The following is a 17,900-nucleotide window of genomic DNA, read 5'->3' as shown; positions in this document are numbered from 1 at the left end:
GAGACGCACCGTGTCTCCTTTAATCATCTGTACTGTTTTACACACACACACACACAAAACATAAATTGCAGTTTATTCATTTGTTCACAAACAATCCAGAAGCAGTGTCCCAAACAAACACACACACACACACACACACACACAGTGATCACTAACACACTCTCACACACACTTGTGTGTTAATAAGCTGATGAATCTGAAGATCTGCTGTCTCACGTGGACATCAGTCGTCTGAGTCAGTGTCGTGACGACGTCGGGGTGGGCGGTTCCTGGGTGAAGGGGAGGGGCTTCGATGCCTGACCTTTGATCCCCGATCTGAACGTCTGTCATGAGCATCGAATCCTCTCTGACTGCCATGTGACGGGCTAGAACCACGTCGGTGGTCTCCGTAGTGCTGCTTACGTCTGACACACACATACACACACACACACTTGGGTCAGACAGCTGGGGTGGGCATGAGGTAAAAAGAAAAGCTAACATGAAATGCTGCCTTACAGAACACTACACATTAGAAATAATTCTGTGATTTGTATGGGTGCTGGTCCGAATCCCAAAATAAAATAAATGAAATCCTGACACAGTCCTTCCTAAAGACCTCTGACTCTCTCTCACCTGCCTGCTATCACAAACACCATGACGATACACACACTGGAATAAAGTCCAACCAGGACTAATGCAGCTAATGGTGCCATAGCATCCCCTACTGCAGAGTCAGACTCGGAAACAGAGATAGAATCAAAATAGGTTTGAAGAAGAGTCAGAATCAGAAAATGAATCAGAGAAGCAGAACCAGCATCAGAGTCAACTCAGTGAGAATCAAATTCAGAAACAGAGCAGGAATCGGTGTCAGAAGCAGAGGCAGCAGCAGAGTCAGACTCAAAATCAGAGTCAGACTCAAAATCAGATGCGGAGTCATAGTCTGAAGCAGATTCAGAAGCAGATTCAACAGCAGCTTCAGAGTTAGAAGCAGAGTCAAGAAGCAGAATCAGAGTCAGGCGTAGAAGCTGAGTCAGAAGCGGAGTAAGAGTGTGAAGCAGATTCAGAGTCAGTGAATAATAATAATAATGTTTATTTTTATAACGCCTTTCTACACACTCAAGGTCGCTGTACAATCAGAAAACACATATCAGCAAGAAGAAGAAAAGAAGAATCAGTTGGCAGTTATGTTTTAATCAGCTTCTAATACGTTAAGTAATGTGTGAGTATTAAAGATAAACACTTTTTATTTTCACATTAATGTCCGTTATTCATGTTAAACCTGATTATATTAAAGTGTACTCTATTTATTCACTGTAATTGTTTTTTTTATTTGCTGTAGTGAACAGCGTATTAGCCGTATTACCTTTTACGGTCCGAGTCAGAGTCCGAGTCGGAAGACGACTCTTTCCTGTGCCGCTTCTTCTTCTCTTTCTTCTTCTTTTTCTCCTTTTTGCTCTTCTTCTCCTTTCTACTTTTCTTGTGGCCTTCATTTCTGTCACTGTGTGAAGAGGTTACTACTTAGAACGTGTTGTGCACAAAAGTTTGAGCACCCTGGGCACTCTGATTACTGGTGCCATAACATTCGCACACAAGTGTAGTATATAACTTTCTATTTTTTTTTTAAAGTGGGATCTTTTTTGGATGATTTTTCAGTCAAGCAAACTATTTCAGCGCTGTTTACATCTCAAGTTAACAAGTCCTATACTGCAGTTAAAATGCTACATGACATTATTAGAATATGTAGATTTATTACAGCTTTCATTTATTTATCAGTGAATGAAGCAGAACCTTTTAGTCTCTTCTTCTATCCGCGTGTCCTCTGTGTTCTTGGCTGCGGCTGCGGCTTCACCTCCGGCCACCTTATGATGCTGAAAATGGATTTAAAATACGTAATGAAGCGCTAGAAAACTAGGTGTTAAATAAATGTCTCCTTATATGTGGATCTTTTATTACACAAACAGTCGTGTTCATTAGCGAGCTGTAATACTGTGTCATTAAAGTGATGTCATATAAAACTGTGGCTTCATTTCCTGACAGCGGGTGTGTCGTACGTACGGTAAACACCGGGAGACCCATTTTCACCGCTTCCTTCTCCTGTTTGGACAAAATCATCCTCCGACCTCCACCACTGAAATACACGAAACACGATATGAAAAAAAAGTCAGGCTAATTTGAGGGGTCAGAGGTCAAACTCATTCCTCCAGTTAAAATCTAAGTGAAGGATCCTCATTAGCAATTTCTACCTGGAGCTTCCCAGCCCAGAGACTCGGTCCACGTCTCGTTCTTCCCCGTCTCCCTCTCTTCTACACACGTCCACCAAATCCTGCACAAAAACACACCCCTCTGAGACACACCCTGGCTTCCACCGACATACTACAGTTCCTGGTGATGTGAGAATTAGTGTAGGGGGATTTTAAACACACACCTCCTTCGTTAGACCGGCTGGACGCTTCTGAACAGTTTTATGACCCCTGAGAAGTCAAAAGCAAGAAAAGTCTGATTATTAATATAGAAATAATGAAACTGGTCTGTATACAGACAGAATAAAGGATAAATGGATTGATGGATGGATGGAGTTATACAATAGTAATAATTTGATGGACAGGTGGATGGATGAACAGACAGATAGAATAACAGCACTTACAAAGTCTCCATCGTTGCCTAAAAATGGATGGATTGATGGATGGTGGAGGCGTATAATGATTACAGATGGATGAAATGATGGAGTGGTGGATGGACAGATGGATGAACAGTAATGTAATGAAGCACACGCCCAGTGTGACCATCCTGGCAAGTACTGGATGGATAGGTGAACTGACAGGTGGCTGGACAGATGGATGGAGAAATGGATTGACAGATGGATGGAGAAGTGGGTTGACAGATGGATGGAGAAGTGGATTGACAGATGGATGGAGAAGTGGGTTGACAGATGGATGGAGAAGTGGGTTGACAGATGGATGGAGAAGTGGGTTGACAGATGGAAGGAGAAATGGATTGACAGATTGATGGAGAAGTGGGTTGACAGATGGATGGAGAAATGGATTGACAGATTGATGGAGAAGTGGATTGACGGATGGATGGAGAAATGGGTTAACCGATGGATAGAGAAGTGGATTGACAGATGGATGGAGAAGTGAATTGACGGATGGATGGAGAAGTGGATTGACGGATGGACTGTCAGATGGATGGACAGATGGACGGACAGTAATTTGACTCCTAGTGTGACCATCATGGTGTTGTGTTCAGATGGATGGAGTGAAGGATGAAGTGATGGATGGAGTGATGTTAGAAGAGTGATGTAACTCACAGTGCGACCATCATGGCGTTGTGCTCCGCCTCTCTCACCGCTCGGAGCTCCTGCTCTCGGTCCGGAGTCCCTGAGCTCTGTTTGTCTTTACTAAACCAGGTCAGGTCCTTTCCCTTCTGCCAGCGTCCCACTGGGGCCATCAGAGAGTTCCCTACACACACACACACACACACACACACTAGATATAAACACATAAAAACACATGCAAAAAGCAACACAGAATGAATTACCCTCACAAGAAATCCCCCTTGAGAATATGAAACAGATGATTATATAAACCCCAGGATGAAGTTTCTGAAGGAATCAGGAGGACAGCGTCAGTGTTGGAGCAGATGGGTATAATGTGGAGTAAAAACAGCAGTTATCTATGTTATCTCTCTTCTCCAGCAGCGCTCACGGCTCGCCTGGCCGTTCAGATTATAAAGCGTGTCGATGCTTTTGACACCACTGATCCCCATATCCTCCTAAACAGATTCAAACATGAGGTCGGTGTCCATGATGCTGCACTAGAATGGTTTCCATCATATCTTACAAATAGGAGTTTTTCGGTGTAAATTGGAGCGTGCTCATCACCCACAGTCCCCGTTACCTGTGGAGTGCCACAAGGCTCCGTTCTGGGTCTGATTTTTATTTAATCTATATTTGCTCTCTCTTCGCTCCATTTTTGGGCGTCATAAGGTTTCTACCACTGTAATGCGGACGATACACAACTTTACCTCCCATTTAAACCTGGATAAAATTCGTTGACTCCTCTTTTAGACTGTTTAAGGGACTGGATGAAAAGTTCCTCCAGCAAAATGAGAGAAAGACTGAAGCAATCCTGTTTGATCCTTCACACAAGATTCTTACCCAGGTCAAAAATCTGGGGGTGGTCTTCAATTCGGATTTAAAGTTTGACAAAATGAAGGCCGCTATCAAAGCAACCTGGACTTCCAGAACACCTCAGCGGTGCCACAGGCTGATCGCCTCCATGCCACACCGCATTCATGCAGTGATTCATGCAAGAGGATTAAAGCCTCGACCGAGTATCAGCACATAAATTACCATACTTTTCATCAGGTCCACATTTCTGTATTATAAATTCTTTATTCGAATATACTGAGATACTGGAGTTTTTATTTCCGTGAGCTATAAACCGTAATCATCGGGATTAAAACAAAAAAAAAAGGCTTAGAACATATGAAAGTTCCACTTTTCTTAATGAAATTACGGGAAAAATGAACTTTTCCACTGTATAATAATGTTTTGAGATGCACCTGTACATTCATCTATCATCACTCTCCACAGAGCTACTGCTAGAGAAAACTTAAGCAACGCCTTCCGACCAATCAGGATGCAGAATGCTCCGTGCGCGTGCTGTGCGCGGGGAGATAAGGGCGCAGTGCTGAGGAAAGATAACCTCGGATGCACGCGCGGGAGCGTCCTATAGCGCTGACATTGCGCAAACCGGGCGCAGGTGTGACGCGCAGAACGCATCCCACAGAGCTTTCAGTAACAGGCGCTGCAGCGGGATTTCAACAACAACAGAAATAAAAACTTTGACCAAAAACACACTTTCTGTAGAGATAACAGCGCATGGACTGAGAGAAGACCTCAAAGAAAACAGGTAAGATCAGATATGAGAGAGAGAGAGAGAGGAGCACGTAAAGAGATTAGCGCGATATAAACACAAACAAGAGTTAAAGTGAGATGAATCCATTTAAATGGGCTCGAGGAGAGATGAACACACCTGAAACAGACTGAATAAATGATAATAATTGAGTATAAATATAGAGTGTGTGTGTTTACCCAGATAGTTCTCTCTGTGTTTGTCCACTTTCACATCGTCCCAGTTAAACTGGTCCTGCCCTCCTCTCACTCCTCCTGACCTCGAAGAGCCGAACATCTTCACTCTTTCTCCAGACTTCTGAGTTTGTTTTTGATTAATATTATCATCAGAAGTGAGTTTTTCTTTAGATATACTGCATTTCACACGTGTATCGATCGAGCAGGTCTACTTCCGGCTCGGCTGTTGCCCTGGTAACCGCTAGAGGGCGTTGTGGGGGCGGAGTGCAATCATGGTGGTGTCCCAATCCGCGCACTTAAAGCTACATTTCACTTAAAAAAAAAAAAAAAAAAAAAAAAAAAAAGCGTCAGGTTGATTAGCTATTTTAAAATATTGATTATTATAACTTATTTGAAGGAACTGTCATGGAAATATAAATTATTTTATACAGAAATTATACATTCACTGGGACGCACGGAAATATCCGGAACGTCAACGTTTACCTCAGGCGTGTAACTCTGTGACTGAATCCCCCACGCTCCGCCATTTTGAAAAACATGGCTGCCTTCGTGTTCCGTCAGGAAGAGATAAGTGCACGTGACTAACGCCACTCTACGATTTTTCTGTTTTGAATGTAATATAGTGGACTAATAAACAGTGTGGTAAATAAACTAGAATATCATACGTGTTGGACGTCAGTTCACTAAAATAACACCTGAAACACGCCGAACGTCATCGTGAATTTCACACGCTGATCGGGACGTTTCTTCACATTTCATCTCGATGGAATACCACGGAAAATTGCTATTTATTTATTTATTTATTACGAGCTTGTCTTTTCTTTCTCACAATTGTGCTTATATCTCGCAATTTTGACATTTGTCTCGTAATTGCGAGTTCATATCGCACAATTTTACCTTTATTTCTCACAATTCTGACCTTTTTTTACTCGCATTTTAGACACCCACTTGACGCAGCACCTGAAATGTCACTAAAGCCCAAAGTATACTTCACTTTTTACGAGTACACTGGGAACAGCGTACAGTACGCGTGACGCAAATTTTATCATCAGCAGAGTATGCGTGTACTAATCGTCGCCCATGCATATTTAATTCTTTTGCACTGTTTAGTTGTTCCACAAGGTGGCAGCAGTGACCCGTTGATTCTTAAGGTAGTTGAAGAAAAAAATGGAAGAGACAGAAACGAGTGTAGGCTAGAAAGGACCAACATTTGTATAATTCTAGCCTTAAAGAGTATAAAGATTTGTGTACAGGTGGTAATCGTGTTGAGAGATTACCCAAGCGTTGTTCTTCGTGATGTTGTGATTCTTCTTCGTTTTCGTCCTTCACACTAGAAGACCTGCTTTACTGCTCTGTACTGACTCCTGTAGGCCAGGAGAGATAGTGCAAGTTGTCGTGATGCGCATGCGTCGACTGCTTGCATAATTTGAAAGGCCACGCGTACAATTGTGCACATACGCTAGCGTACGGGTAAAAAAACAAAGTATATCGGAGGCTTAACGTCAGGTAACGAGCATGCGCTAGCATCTGGTTTTTGTCGTCTTGACTGGCTGATGAGTGGTAAATGGTGCACTTATATAGCGCTTTTATCCAAAGCGCTTTACACTGTGTCTCATTCACCCGTTCACACACACACTCACTCACTAATGGTAGCAGAACTGCCATGCAAGGCACTAACTTGCCATCGGGAGCAAATTTGGGTTCAGTGTCTTGCCCAAGGACACTTCAGCATGTGGAGTCACGTGGGCCGGGAATCAAACTGCCAACCGTACGATTAGTGGACAACCCGCTCTACCACCTGAGCCACATCCGCCCCCTTACTGTTCTTACTGTATATATCCTTTTCATACAGAATGATTGATGCTTTGTTTGTGCATTCTTTAACTCAGTAAATGTTGAGTGGACATCTAAATTGAGAGGGGAAAAAAGAAATAAAGTCGCAGTTTTTTATCTTTAAATGTTTATTTTTTTACCGTGGTGGAAACGGGCTTCCATACCTTCCTCTCTCACTACATATGAAATTTTCAAACCAGATTTACAGCTGTCGGAGGTAGAAGTGCGTAAACTCCTATCTCAAGTAGAAATGCAAGTACTAGTCTAAACGTCTCTGTGGTAATGGATGAAGTATAGCGCTAAACCCCTGGAGAATCCATTTCAGGCTGTTTTTCAGTCCAATCTAAGATCTCTGAAATCAGCTATATCACACAACAGTCCTAAACTTCTTTTTTTTTTTTTTTTGCTAAACATGCATTTTTAAAAAAATTTATTTTAGATGTAATTTTGGGCCTTTTTTTACTCATTGTATTCCTTTTATTTATTTATTTTAACATACTGTGGTGAGTGATATTTAGAAAAAGTCGCAGTTGATGTGAAATAAAATTTTAGGTAAAGAATCTGGATTTTTTTTCAGTTTTTTGTATGTGAAAGCGTTAGTCGTACTAACTCATAAATTAGTTACTAAACTATGTAAGAAAAATGATGCAGAATTTAATTGTCAGTTTTAGTTTAATTAGTTGCCTTTTTCGAAGGAAGCAGACCCATGAATAACTAAATGTAACGATGTTATCGCTAATCTCGTAAATATTCGCTAGCAGGATATATTTCCGGCTGTACCTGTCTACCACGCTTGGAAGTGTAGTGAGTAAAAGACGGACCTAAACACAGCGACTGTACTCGACTACTTTCCACCTCTGCCTACAGACGATAATTGTCATTAGAATGATATTAGTTTTAGTATTGTAATTGATTTATTATTATTATTATTATTATTATTATTATTATTTTTTAAAAGTGAACCAAATGGTGTTTTTGACCAGCTGAAGTTTTATGCAGACAAACTCTATTTAGTATTTGTGACTAGTTATGACTGCTGAGTTACACAACGTTAAAAACTTTTAAAAATAAATTCAGACTGTTATGTCAGTATATGCACAGAAACATTGTAAAATCTTATGAAAATTAAAATCCTGTACACAGACAGGCACTAGGTTTTCCAGTGCTCGGTGTACAGAATGTAGTGTACATGGCGCGGTTTGAGGCGCAGCCCGGTTGTTTTCTGCGCGCAGGTTGCGCAGTGTTGACGCGCTCGAACGGTTTTCTGCTGCTGCGTCTTCCGGGAAAGAGGCGCTCTGTGACGTCACTAGTGCAATGGCTCTGTGCGGAAAGGGATGAACTGAGTTCCGTGAGTCGGGTTCCGGGAGGATCTGGTTTCTTTTTTATTGGAGCTCGAGCTTCTCCCCGATGTACATGAGGAGGTTTTTCTCTAAAGTTTGCTCAGGTGAGTGTTTCAGCTTCACTCTTTAATAAAGAGGAATATTAGTGATGCTACATCCGGGGATTTAAGTTGCATCAGCGCGCATCACCTGGATTTGATGGACGTGTGCGCGAGCTGGAGCAGATTTATCACTTTCACTTAATTCTGTTTCACATGGCCTTAACCCCTCACACAGCTTTAATTCTGTTTCACATGGCCTTAACCCCTCACACAGCTTTAATTCTGTTTCACATGGCCTTAACCCCTCACACAGCTTTAATTCTCTCCTAAATTCCCATTCCCCCCTTTATTTCTGCCCCCTTTATTTCTGGGACTTCATATCACATTGATGTAAACATTATAATTTAAGGACAGATCACATGAAGTGTTTTCTTCCTCACAATGTAACTACAGTAAACGTTAGTGTTGAACAATATTTTCACCTTTTTTGTGACTTTACACTTTACTGTAAACGCTGGACATTTACAGAGCCGTGGAGGTTTCCAGTAAACTGTTTAAAAAAAAAAAAATAAAAAAAAAGACAGATTGTGATGTCATTAATCATTAAAACACACTACAGTTATATATACACACACAAACACACACACATTTGGAGCTAACGTAGTTTACTGACGCGCGAGTGTTTGTATAGTCGCAGTATTTGTGTGTAACTTTTTATAATCAGGTTTAAAATGAGGTGAAAGTGTTTCATGACTAAATGATGTTTATAGTGACAGGTGTTCGGAGTCAGGATGTTGCTCGGGTTGTAAATAAACCCGGGACTGAGTGACGGAGTATCTGTTAACTGCCACGTGACCGGTGTTAATAAACACTTTAATGTGTTCAGTGTTAAACGGAGGTGTTAGTAAGAGACTCGTATATCTCCACCGCTTCATGTCTGTTTATTACAGTATTCCGTCTCCGTGACTAATCCCACACTGAGACGGTCCTCGTGAGTCTCGCCTGATTCGTCTCTGTCACAGATAATTAACCTGCATGTGGCTCTCATTATTCAGCAGCTGCCCTCTGGGAACGTCCACCTCCTCCCTTTATATATACATATATATATATATATATATATATATATATATATATATAATGTATATGTATATGTGTGTGTATGTGTATGTGTGTATGTGTGTATATGTGTGTGTGTGTGTGTGTGTGTGTGTGTGTATGTATGTATGTATGTATGTATAACAAAATAAACAAACCACCAGTTTCTTTCTCAAAAGTTTCAAACATTTTACAAAATATGCTTCCTCCATTTAAAACAAAAAAAAAACAAAACAAAAAAAACAGTTCACTTTATAAAAAAAAGTTTCTACACGTTAAAGGAAATAAGACAAAAGTGAGTTTGTTCATGTTCACGTTTTGTTTATATATTTTTTAAAAACAAAAAAGGTTTGTTCATATTTTAAAAAAATAATAATACTAATTGCCTTAAAAAAAAATTAGCTTGTTCCAACATTTTGTTCACATAAAAAAAACAAGAAAAAAGGCTTTTTTTTATTTTAAGAAAAAAGCAACAACAAAAAAGACGGCTTGTTTCCTTTGACCAAAAAGATGTTTGCTGACTTAAGGGGAAAAAACATGAACATTAAAGTTATTACTGTTTATATTCACATTATAGTACATTTCCAAAAAAGTAAACGTTTCAGTTGTTTTTCTTTTTTTTTAATACCAATATCATGAAGTACTTGATGTTAAACAAGACATAAAACCATACCTTAAAAAAGAGACTTAAATATTAAACTAAAGTTATAAATGAATAATTCATATACCTAATGTTTTAATTATTTAAACACGCACAGCATAATAATAATAATTAAAAAATAATACTAATAAATGACGAGCTATTATACATTAGATATTATAATTGTTGTGCAGCTTGTATAGTTGTTATAGTGTGGTTATAACACAGAAGGTTCCAGAAGGTCAGCGTTGATCTGAGGTTAGTGAAGTAAAGGTGATGGTGCTCCTGACTCTGACACGGAACAGGAGCAGTTTGTGGGTTTTAACACTGAATGAAGTCAAGAGCTGCTGTCAGTGCCAGCTGTTACACACACACACACACTCACACACACACACTTTCTCCACCGGCTTGAGAGCCTGTGAGACACGGTGAGAGTGAGACACGATGAGAGTGAGACACAAGTTTCTCATTCCTGCTTTTCATACCTTGCTAAGCGCTCTGTGTGAGATAATGGAGTCCGAGTTTGTCCTGATGTTCAGCAGCAGTCAGACCGGATTTTTTCCTGCTTGTTGTTTTTGCTCCTCCGTGGTAGAGGCTGAACAGGTGATGATGGGCGGGGCTGTGGGGCGGGATGTTGTAGGGAACAACGTGTGCTTGTGAGTCACCAAACCAGCTGCTGAAAACGGCACAGTGTGCTCCCCCTACAGGCCACTATCATGGACATCTCCTCCCTTTTCTCTCATCTGCTTCCTCTGTTTCTTATTCCTCCTCCTCCTCATCGAGTTTTGGTAGATCTATACCAGGGGTGGGCAGTCCTATTCAGAAAGGGCCGGTGTGGGTGCAGGTTTTCATTACAACCAACCAGGCGGCACACCCGATTCCACAGGTGATCTTGGCTTACAATAGACTCAGGTGTGGCTTCTGCTTGGTTGGAATGAAAATCTGCACCCACACCGGCCCTTTCGGGATAAGACACCCCTGATCTACACACTACTTGCTAGTGACTGCAAGGCTTTTCTTCTTCTACTCTTCCTCCTCCTTCTTCTACTTAGTATTATTCTTTTCGGTCCAAGCACCTAGTTTTTTTTTCTAATTAAGGGTCCTTGTTGAGCACGGTGATCTCAAACTTCTAGGTCATGGGTTCAAGTTCTGCATCATACATGTGTGGGCATGTGTGAACAACCTTTTATTCATCTATGAAGATCTCTCTATCTAAGCTCCTGGTGAGCAGTATGATCTTTCTCTTCTTTCTTTCCTCCTCCACGTCTCTGAAGCTCAACATTTCCCCCCAGTTCTTCTTCTGTTTCTCGTTGTGATGGTGGATCCAGTGTTTCGAGATGATTTTCTCCTCCTAATCAGTTAGGGCTCTCCAGTTAACACACACACACACACACTAAACACATTTGTAATAGAACTACCTGATGTGATTGCTGGTTTGAATGCTGAATTTAAGATGAGTTGATTGGCTGGGTGCTAGCCCCACCCCTCCACTCCACCCCACACACACATATATAAACACACCTGTGTTGCAGTTACAGTGTAGTCTGTTTTCATTCTCGCATATCCGTGTCTCAGGAAGGTGAGTCTGATCCTTCTGTTTCTACACTCTCTGTGCGTGCATGTGTGCGTGTGTGTGTGTGTGTGTGTGTGTGTGTGTGTGTGATGTTGGTGCAATTTATAAACATGAAAGGTGGCTTATTTGAAAACTTGTGTACACTAGGCACTAGGTGCATTCACTGTTTAATTTCTATTTGCCTTTACACAAGTCTCCTAGTTCTGCTGCCTCTGGAGGTCGACCAGTTTGATCAGTTTTGACGATTAATCACTGCCGATAACGGATTACTGGAATTATCGGTTATCAACTCCACAAAACTCCACACCGGTACTTTTTCCTGGTTGCATCCGTTGTGGGAGCGGCTGAGAAGTGTCCGCTGTCAGTGTAACGGTACGAGAGCGGCCTCTAGAGGCGAAATAAAAACCATCGCTGGCTAATTTTGTCGTATTATTTGAAGTGTGTTTTGATTCATTTTGTACGGCTCTATTTTTATTTGTTATTTGGAGTGTTGCTTTGTGGTTCAGTTTGGATGTATATCTTTTATTTACTTTAATAGTTCATATATATGAATATTTATTTATTTAAAAAAGTGCAGTACATTCATGGTACAGTCAGTACTGTTTTTATTTTTGTACTAAAATGGAGAGAGATTTTACTTTGAGTGTTTTCATTCAGTATCAGTTTTAAAAAACTGTGGGTTGATTAATCCATTATGGGCAGGTAGGTACTGTCCGACTTAGTTATCAGTATGATCTCTAATATTCACTAAACAGTTTGTTTATTTTCACTTTGTTACTATGCAAGGGCGTTTATCCTCTATTACACCACAGGTGGCGCTGTTTCACTGTCAGTGCTCTCACTTTTAATTATTAAACTTCAACAGATTACTTTTATTTGTTTAGTTTTTGTTTATCTGTTGTGCTCGTTGTTGTTATTATTAATATTATGTAACAACTTCACATGTAGGAGCTCAAAGTGCAGAACAGTGGTCAAAAAGAATGTAATAAAATACACAAGGATAAAATATGTTGACGTGACAATATTAATAAACAAATTTACAAAATGCACAAATATAGAAGAAAATGAAGTGTAAATAAATAAAAGTGCAAACAATGTTGAGGGGGAGAATTCTTAATTCTGCAGAAGCTGTTTAGAGGAAAAACGCTGAAGGGTAAAGAGTGGTCTTTCAGGTTATTATAGAATAATTATATCATATTCAGAATATAACCTACACTTTTGACCTTGTTTGTTCCGTGTTGATGGTGAAGGACGGGGTGTGTGTGTGTGTGTGTGTGTGTGTGTGTGAGTGAGAGATGGAGGTGAAGTGTGTTTGAGGTAATTAACCTCCTGAGGAGTGCCTCAGCTGACGCTGCATTAATTAACGAGTATGCTAATGAGCTAGAGACCCAGCGTGCTAACGAGCTCAGGTGTTGATGAGTCCTTATTAATCATGTACAGGTCAGGGAGAATCAGAGGGCGTGGGAGCTCCAACAACACAGCTGTAGGATGCGTCCTTATTATTATGGGTTGGAGTGTGGATTGGGACACGACCCATTGGAGACGCTGGAACACTCAGTTGTTTCTTTATTAATTCCAAAAAACACTTGACAAGAACGTTAAGTGTGTTGTATTTGCAGTTTAACTGAACGTGTGTGTGTGTGTGTGTGTGTGTGTGTGTGTGTGTGTGTGTGTGTGTAGTGATGGCAGGACCGAGGCCGGTGGTTTTTAGCGGTCCCTCAGGTGCTGGGAAAAGCACACTACTCAAAAAGCTTCTCAAGGAGTTTGATGGCGTCTTCGGCTTCAGCGTCTCCCGTAAGTCGCACGCACGCGCACACATACACATGTGCTTCATCTCAAACCTCCATCATGTGGGTATGATGATGATGATGATGATGATGATTATTAGTGTCTTTTACTTTTTCCTCTCAGATACGACACGGAAACCACGTCCAGGAGAGGAGAATGGAAAAGGTGTGTACACACACACACACGTGCATACATACATTTTTTTATATATATATTTACACATATATAACAGAGTGTATTACGTTGTGTGTTACAGATTATCATTACGTGAGCAGGGAGGAAATGCAGGCCGGAATCGCTAAAGGAGATTTTATTGAGAGCGCAGAGTTCTCGGGGAACATTTACGGAACGAGGTACACTCTCAGAAAGGACGTGTTAATCTCCTACACACGTGAGGTGTTAATCTCCTACACACGTGTGGTGTTAATCTCCTACACACGTGTGGTGTTAATCTCCCATACACGTGTGGTGTTAATCTCCCATACACGTGTGGTGTTAATCTCCCATACACGTGTGGTGTTGATCTCCCATACACGTGTGGTGTTGATCTCCCATACACGTGTGGTGTTGATCTCCCATACACGTGTGGTGTTGATCTCCCATACACGTGTGGTGTTGATCTCCCACACACGTGTGGTGTTGATCTCCCATACACGTGTGGTGTTGATCTCCCACACACGTGGAGTGTTGATCTCCCACACACGTGGAGTGTTGATCTCCTACACACGTGGAGTGTTGATCTCCCACACACGTGGAGTGTTGATCTCCTACACACGTGGAGTGTTGATCTCCTACACGTGGAGTGTTGATCTCCTACACACGTGGAGTGTTGATCTCCTACACACGTGGAGTGTTGATCTCCTACACACGTGGAGTGTTGATCTCCTACACACGTGGAGTGTTAATCTCCTACACACGTGGAGTGTTAATCTCCCACACACGTGTGGTGTTAATCTCCCACACACGTGAGGTGTTAATCTCCTACACGTGGAGTGTTAATCTCCTACTCACGTGGAGTGTTAATCTCCTATGTTTTCTCATTAATTTATCAACACATCTGAGGTAAATGTTGACGTTCTGGATAATTCTGGTCACCTACCTTAAATCATTTAGCCTCACTAGCTAGCTTGTGCTTGCTAACTGTATTTACCCAGTTGCCTCTCTGAAACCACTCTGAATGGTCTGTGTGTGTGTGTGTGTGTGTGTGTGTGTGTGTGTGTGTGTGTGTGTGTGTGTGTTCCCTACAGTAAAGCAGCAGTCCAGGCCGTTCAGGCCCAAAATCTGATTTGCATTTTGGACATCGACATGCAGGGAGTGAAGAGCATCAGGAAAACTAATTTAAACCCCATCTACGTCTCCATCCAACCTCCATCCATGGATGTGCTGGTACATGCACACACACACACACACACACACACACACACAACAACACTGACCTAAAAGTCATCCCAAACCACACTCCTTATTATGTTTAAATGATTAATAACTAATGTGAGTTTGTTGTGTGTTTCTCTGCAAACCTCCAGCTTTGTGTGTGTGTGTGTGTGTATGTTAGGAGAAGAGGTTAAGGGCGAGACAGACCGAGTCTGAGGAGAGTTTACAGAAGCGACTCCAGGTTGCACTCGTCGAAATGGAGTTCAGTAAGTGATCAAATGTGCACACACACACACACACACACACACACACAGAGTACAGCCCTATACATGTATGTGGTGTGTTTCAGGTAAAGAAGCGGGTCAGTTTGACGTGGTCATCGTTAACGATATTCTGGACGAAGCGTACGAGAAATTAAAAGCAGCTCTGCTCCAGGTCAGAACTTTCACCTCACACCTTAACTTCTGCATCCTGATTGGTCAGGAGGTGTTGATTAATTCTCTGTAACAGCGGCTCTGACAGTAGCGCAGGTTTATATGAATGCACTCGTTTTAATACGTTATCGTTTCTATAGCAACAGCTTATTCACAGGGACGTGTACCTTTTTTTTCTTTTTTTTTTTTTAAAACAGGAAATCCAAAAAGTAAAAAACACCACCAAAGCCTGAAGGTCCAACATCCGAAGACCAGCACTCGGAGACGGCAACATTCCACACACACACACACACACACACACACGCGCGCTCCTCTCCCTCACACAAGGCTGATATATTCCTACGGCTTCTGAAGGGAGAATGTTATTTAAAATAAACCTTTTTATTCTTATCGACGATTAATTTCAGGCCACTAATTATAGGGTTTGTGGGAAAGGGGGCAGATTTTATTACACACTCATCCTGAACAGTACTTTATTTTATTTTTCTAAACTAACTCAACAACTTACCTTGACGTACGCTTACAGTGCAGTGCATTGTGGGTAACGCTCACCCAGAACGCTAATGTGGATCTGTGAGCTCCCTCTGCTGTCTGTGAGGTGAATTACAGTGACAGTGATGACTCCAGCACCTCTGTTCCAAATAAACATGCCACTGTGTGCTCACCTTTTATAGAAAAGTGGGCGGAGTCAAAGCAGTCTGTTCCAGGTGGGTTTGTGTTTATAAAGTTGGCACACAATTTAAAATTTAGAATTACATCTAGATTTTTTTTTTAATATCCATATTCACTCCTGGGATTTGTTTTATGATTCCTTTAATTCATTTTCATAAGATTTTAACATTTGGTACCAAATTTTAGATAAAAATAATGCCTTTTGCGTTCATCCCAGCATTTTTTATTTTATTTTTTTTTTCCTCCTAACTCCGTTCCGAAGAAGCGGATGTTATTTCTCTGAACGTTGATATTTATTACAGCCTTCATTAAACTTGACTTTGTGGAAACTCTTGATTTTGATATGTACAGGAGGAACTTGGTGCTCTTTTTGTTTTGACGGGTTTGTAGTGTAAAACCGCCAGCTGATGATGTCATGACGGGCGTTTCAGCGGCCAACCAATCAGGCGTTTCTCTTCAGTTCGCACACGGTGGATTAAAATCCTAACACACACTCGCTGTAATCACACACACACTGTTTGGTGTTAAACTGATTCTGGGAATTAAACTCTGTAACCAAGTCTCTGCTTCATCAAACTTGTTTCTGATTTTACTGAACAGCACATTCTCCAGAGTGTGTGTGTGAGTGTGTGGTGTAAAACCTCTGTGTGTAACTTTCATACCTGACTGTACTGATAATAAGTGTTGTATCATTCCTCTCTCTCTCACACTCGTCTGTCGCGCGCCGCTCTCTACCTCTGTGTTGTTCTTTTGTTTTGTTTTTAATCTGACTTTCTAAACTAACCTTCAGGTCTAATAAAGATAAATCAGTGTGAAGATCAGAGCCACGTCCTCTTCTATTATTCTCCGAGCTGGGAAAAGTTCTGAAAACAGAAAGAATCTTTTTTTTCTTCTTCTTCTTCTTCTTCTTTTAAACATTTGTTTTAGGACAAAGTTTAGAACAATTTACAGTTTGTGTTTTTATTTTGTTTCTTGAAACCAAACCGAATCCAGCCACTTCGCTGACGTTCTCACAAGATCAAGGGTTTTTTTCCCCACTATACATCTTTTAAGTATCTATTTTCTATTTTAATAAATCCTGTTGTTATTATTAATAATTAATAAATCGTTTGTTTTAGTAACAACATTACTTTTATTTATTTTTTTAAAAAACTTTTTTTTAGTAATTAATATGGTTGTTTAAATATTTTAATTACTTTTTTTTGTTAGTTAATATCAGGGTGTTTTGTAAACATCTTTTTTAAGTTTTTTTTTTCCACTTTTAAAATAACTATCAGGTTCTTTGTTTACATTGTTGTAGTAATGATCAGGCTCTGTTTTATTTCCTCAATTAAAGTACCTATTGGGTTCCTTTTACAAAAAAACAGGTCCTTGTTACTTGTTATTAATCATTAGGTTCAGGTTGTTATTTTTGTTTGTTGTTGTCTTTTCTTGGAAACTATCAGGTTCTTTTTTTTCCCCAACTTTGTGTTGTAATTATCAGGTTCTTTAGTAGAGACAGTATCTTTAAGGCTGTCACTAACACGCTGTAGTGTCTGTGGGTATTTAGCTACAGATCGTAAATGCTGTGAAACAGGTGGCTAGATTTGTTCTACAGTTATAGAGCTGTACAGGTTCAATGCTATACGGCCAAAAGTATGTGCTTGTTGAACAACTCATTCCAGATTTGTTCCCCTTTGCTGTTATAATGTGCTCCACTCTTCTGGGAAGGCTTTCCACTAGATTTTGGGGTGTGGCTGTGGGGATTTGTGTTCATTCAGCTACAAGAGCGTTAGTGAGGTTGAGGTCAGGCGCTGATGTTGTGATGGTGAGGAGACTCCAGTTCATCTCAAAGGTGATGAGTCAGTGGGGTTGAGGTCAGGGTTCTGTGCAGGACACTCGAGTTCTTCTACCTTCTTCCAACCTTCACACACCACGTCTTCATGGAGCTCGCTTTGTGCACACTGGGAGCAGGTTTGAGTCTCTGAGCTCCAGTGAAGGGAAATTCTACAGCATACAGAGATGCTCTATACAAGTGTGTGCTTCAGACTTTGTGGTAA

The 17,900-nt window shown here is 40.8% G+C and overlaps 2 protein-coding genes across 2 annotated transcripts; one reads left to right on the top strand and one right to left on the bottom strand.

Annotated features, from left to right (window-relative positions):
• Window positions 1-55: 55 nt before the first annotated feature.
• On the bottom strand, window positions 56-5,821 carry c7h1orf35 (chromosome 7 C1orf35 homolog). The gene is made up of 8 exons (XM_053629989.1): window positions 5,075-5,821; window positions 3,287-3,437; window positions 2,405-2,450; window positions 2,223-2,302; window positions 2,035-2,107; window positions 1,768-1,847; window positions 1,343-1,477; window positions 56-404 (listed from the first exon to the last, which is right to left on the bottom strand). The coding sequence occupies exons 1-8, from the start codon at window positions 5,169-5,171 to the stop codon at window positions 224-226; spliced, it is 843 nt and encodes a 280-aa protein (XP_053485964.1). The 5' UTR covers window positions 5,172-5,821; the 3' UTR covers window positions 56-223.
• A 2,358-nt stretch (window positions 5,822-8,179) lies between these two features.
• On the top strand, window positions 8,180-16,677 carry guk1a (guanylate kinase 1a). Its single transcript, XM_053629990.1, has 8 exons — window positions 8,180-8,348; window positions 13,274-13,387; window positions 13,505-13,546; window positions 13,638-13,734; window positions 14,629-14,767; window positions 14,937-15,021; window positions 15,105-15,190; window positions 15,387-16,677. Exons 1-8 carry the CDS (start codon window positions 8,312-8,314, stop codon window positions 15,420-15,422), a joined length of 636 nt encoding a protein of 211 aa, XP_053485965.1. The 5' UTR covers window positions 8,180-8,311; the 3' UTR covers window positions 15,423-16,677.
• Window positions 16,678-17,900: the final 1,223 nt, after the last annotated feature.

Source organism: Ictalurus furcatus, chromosome 7, assembly GCF_023375685.1.
Source record: "Ictalurus furcatus strain D&B chromosome 7, Billie_1.0, whole genome shotgun sequence".
NCBI lineage: Eukaryota > Metazoa > Chordata > Actinopteri > Siluriformes > Ictaluridae > Ictalurus > Ictalurus furcatus.
The sequence above is the reverse complement of the archived record's forward strand: the minus strand, read 5'-3'. Positions and strand labels throughout refer to the sequence as shown.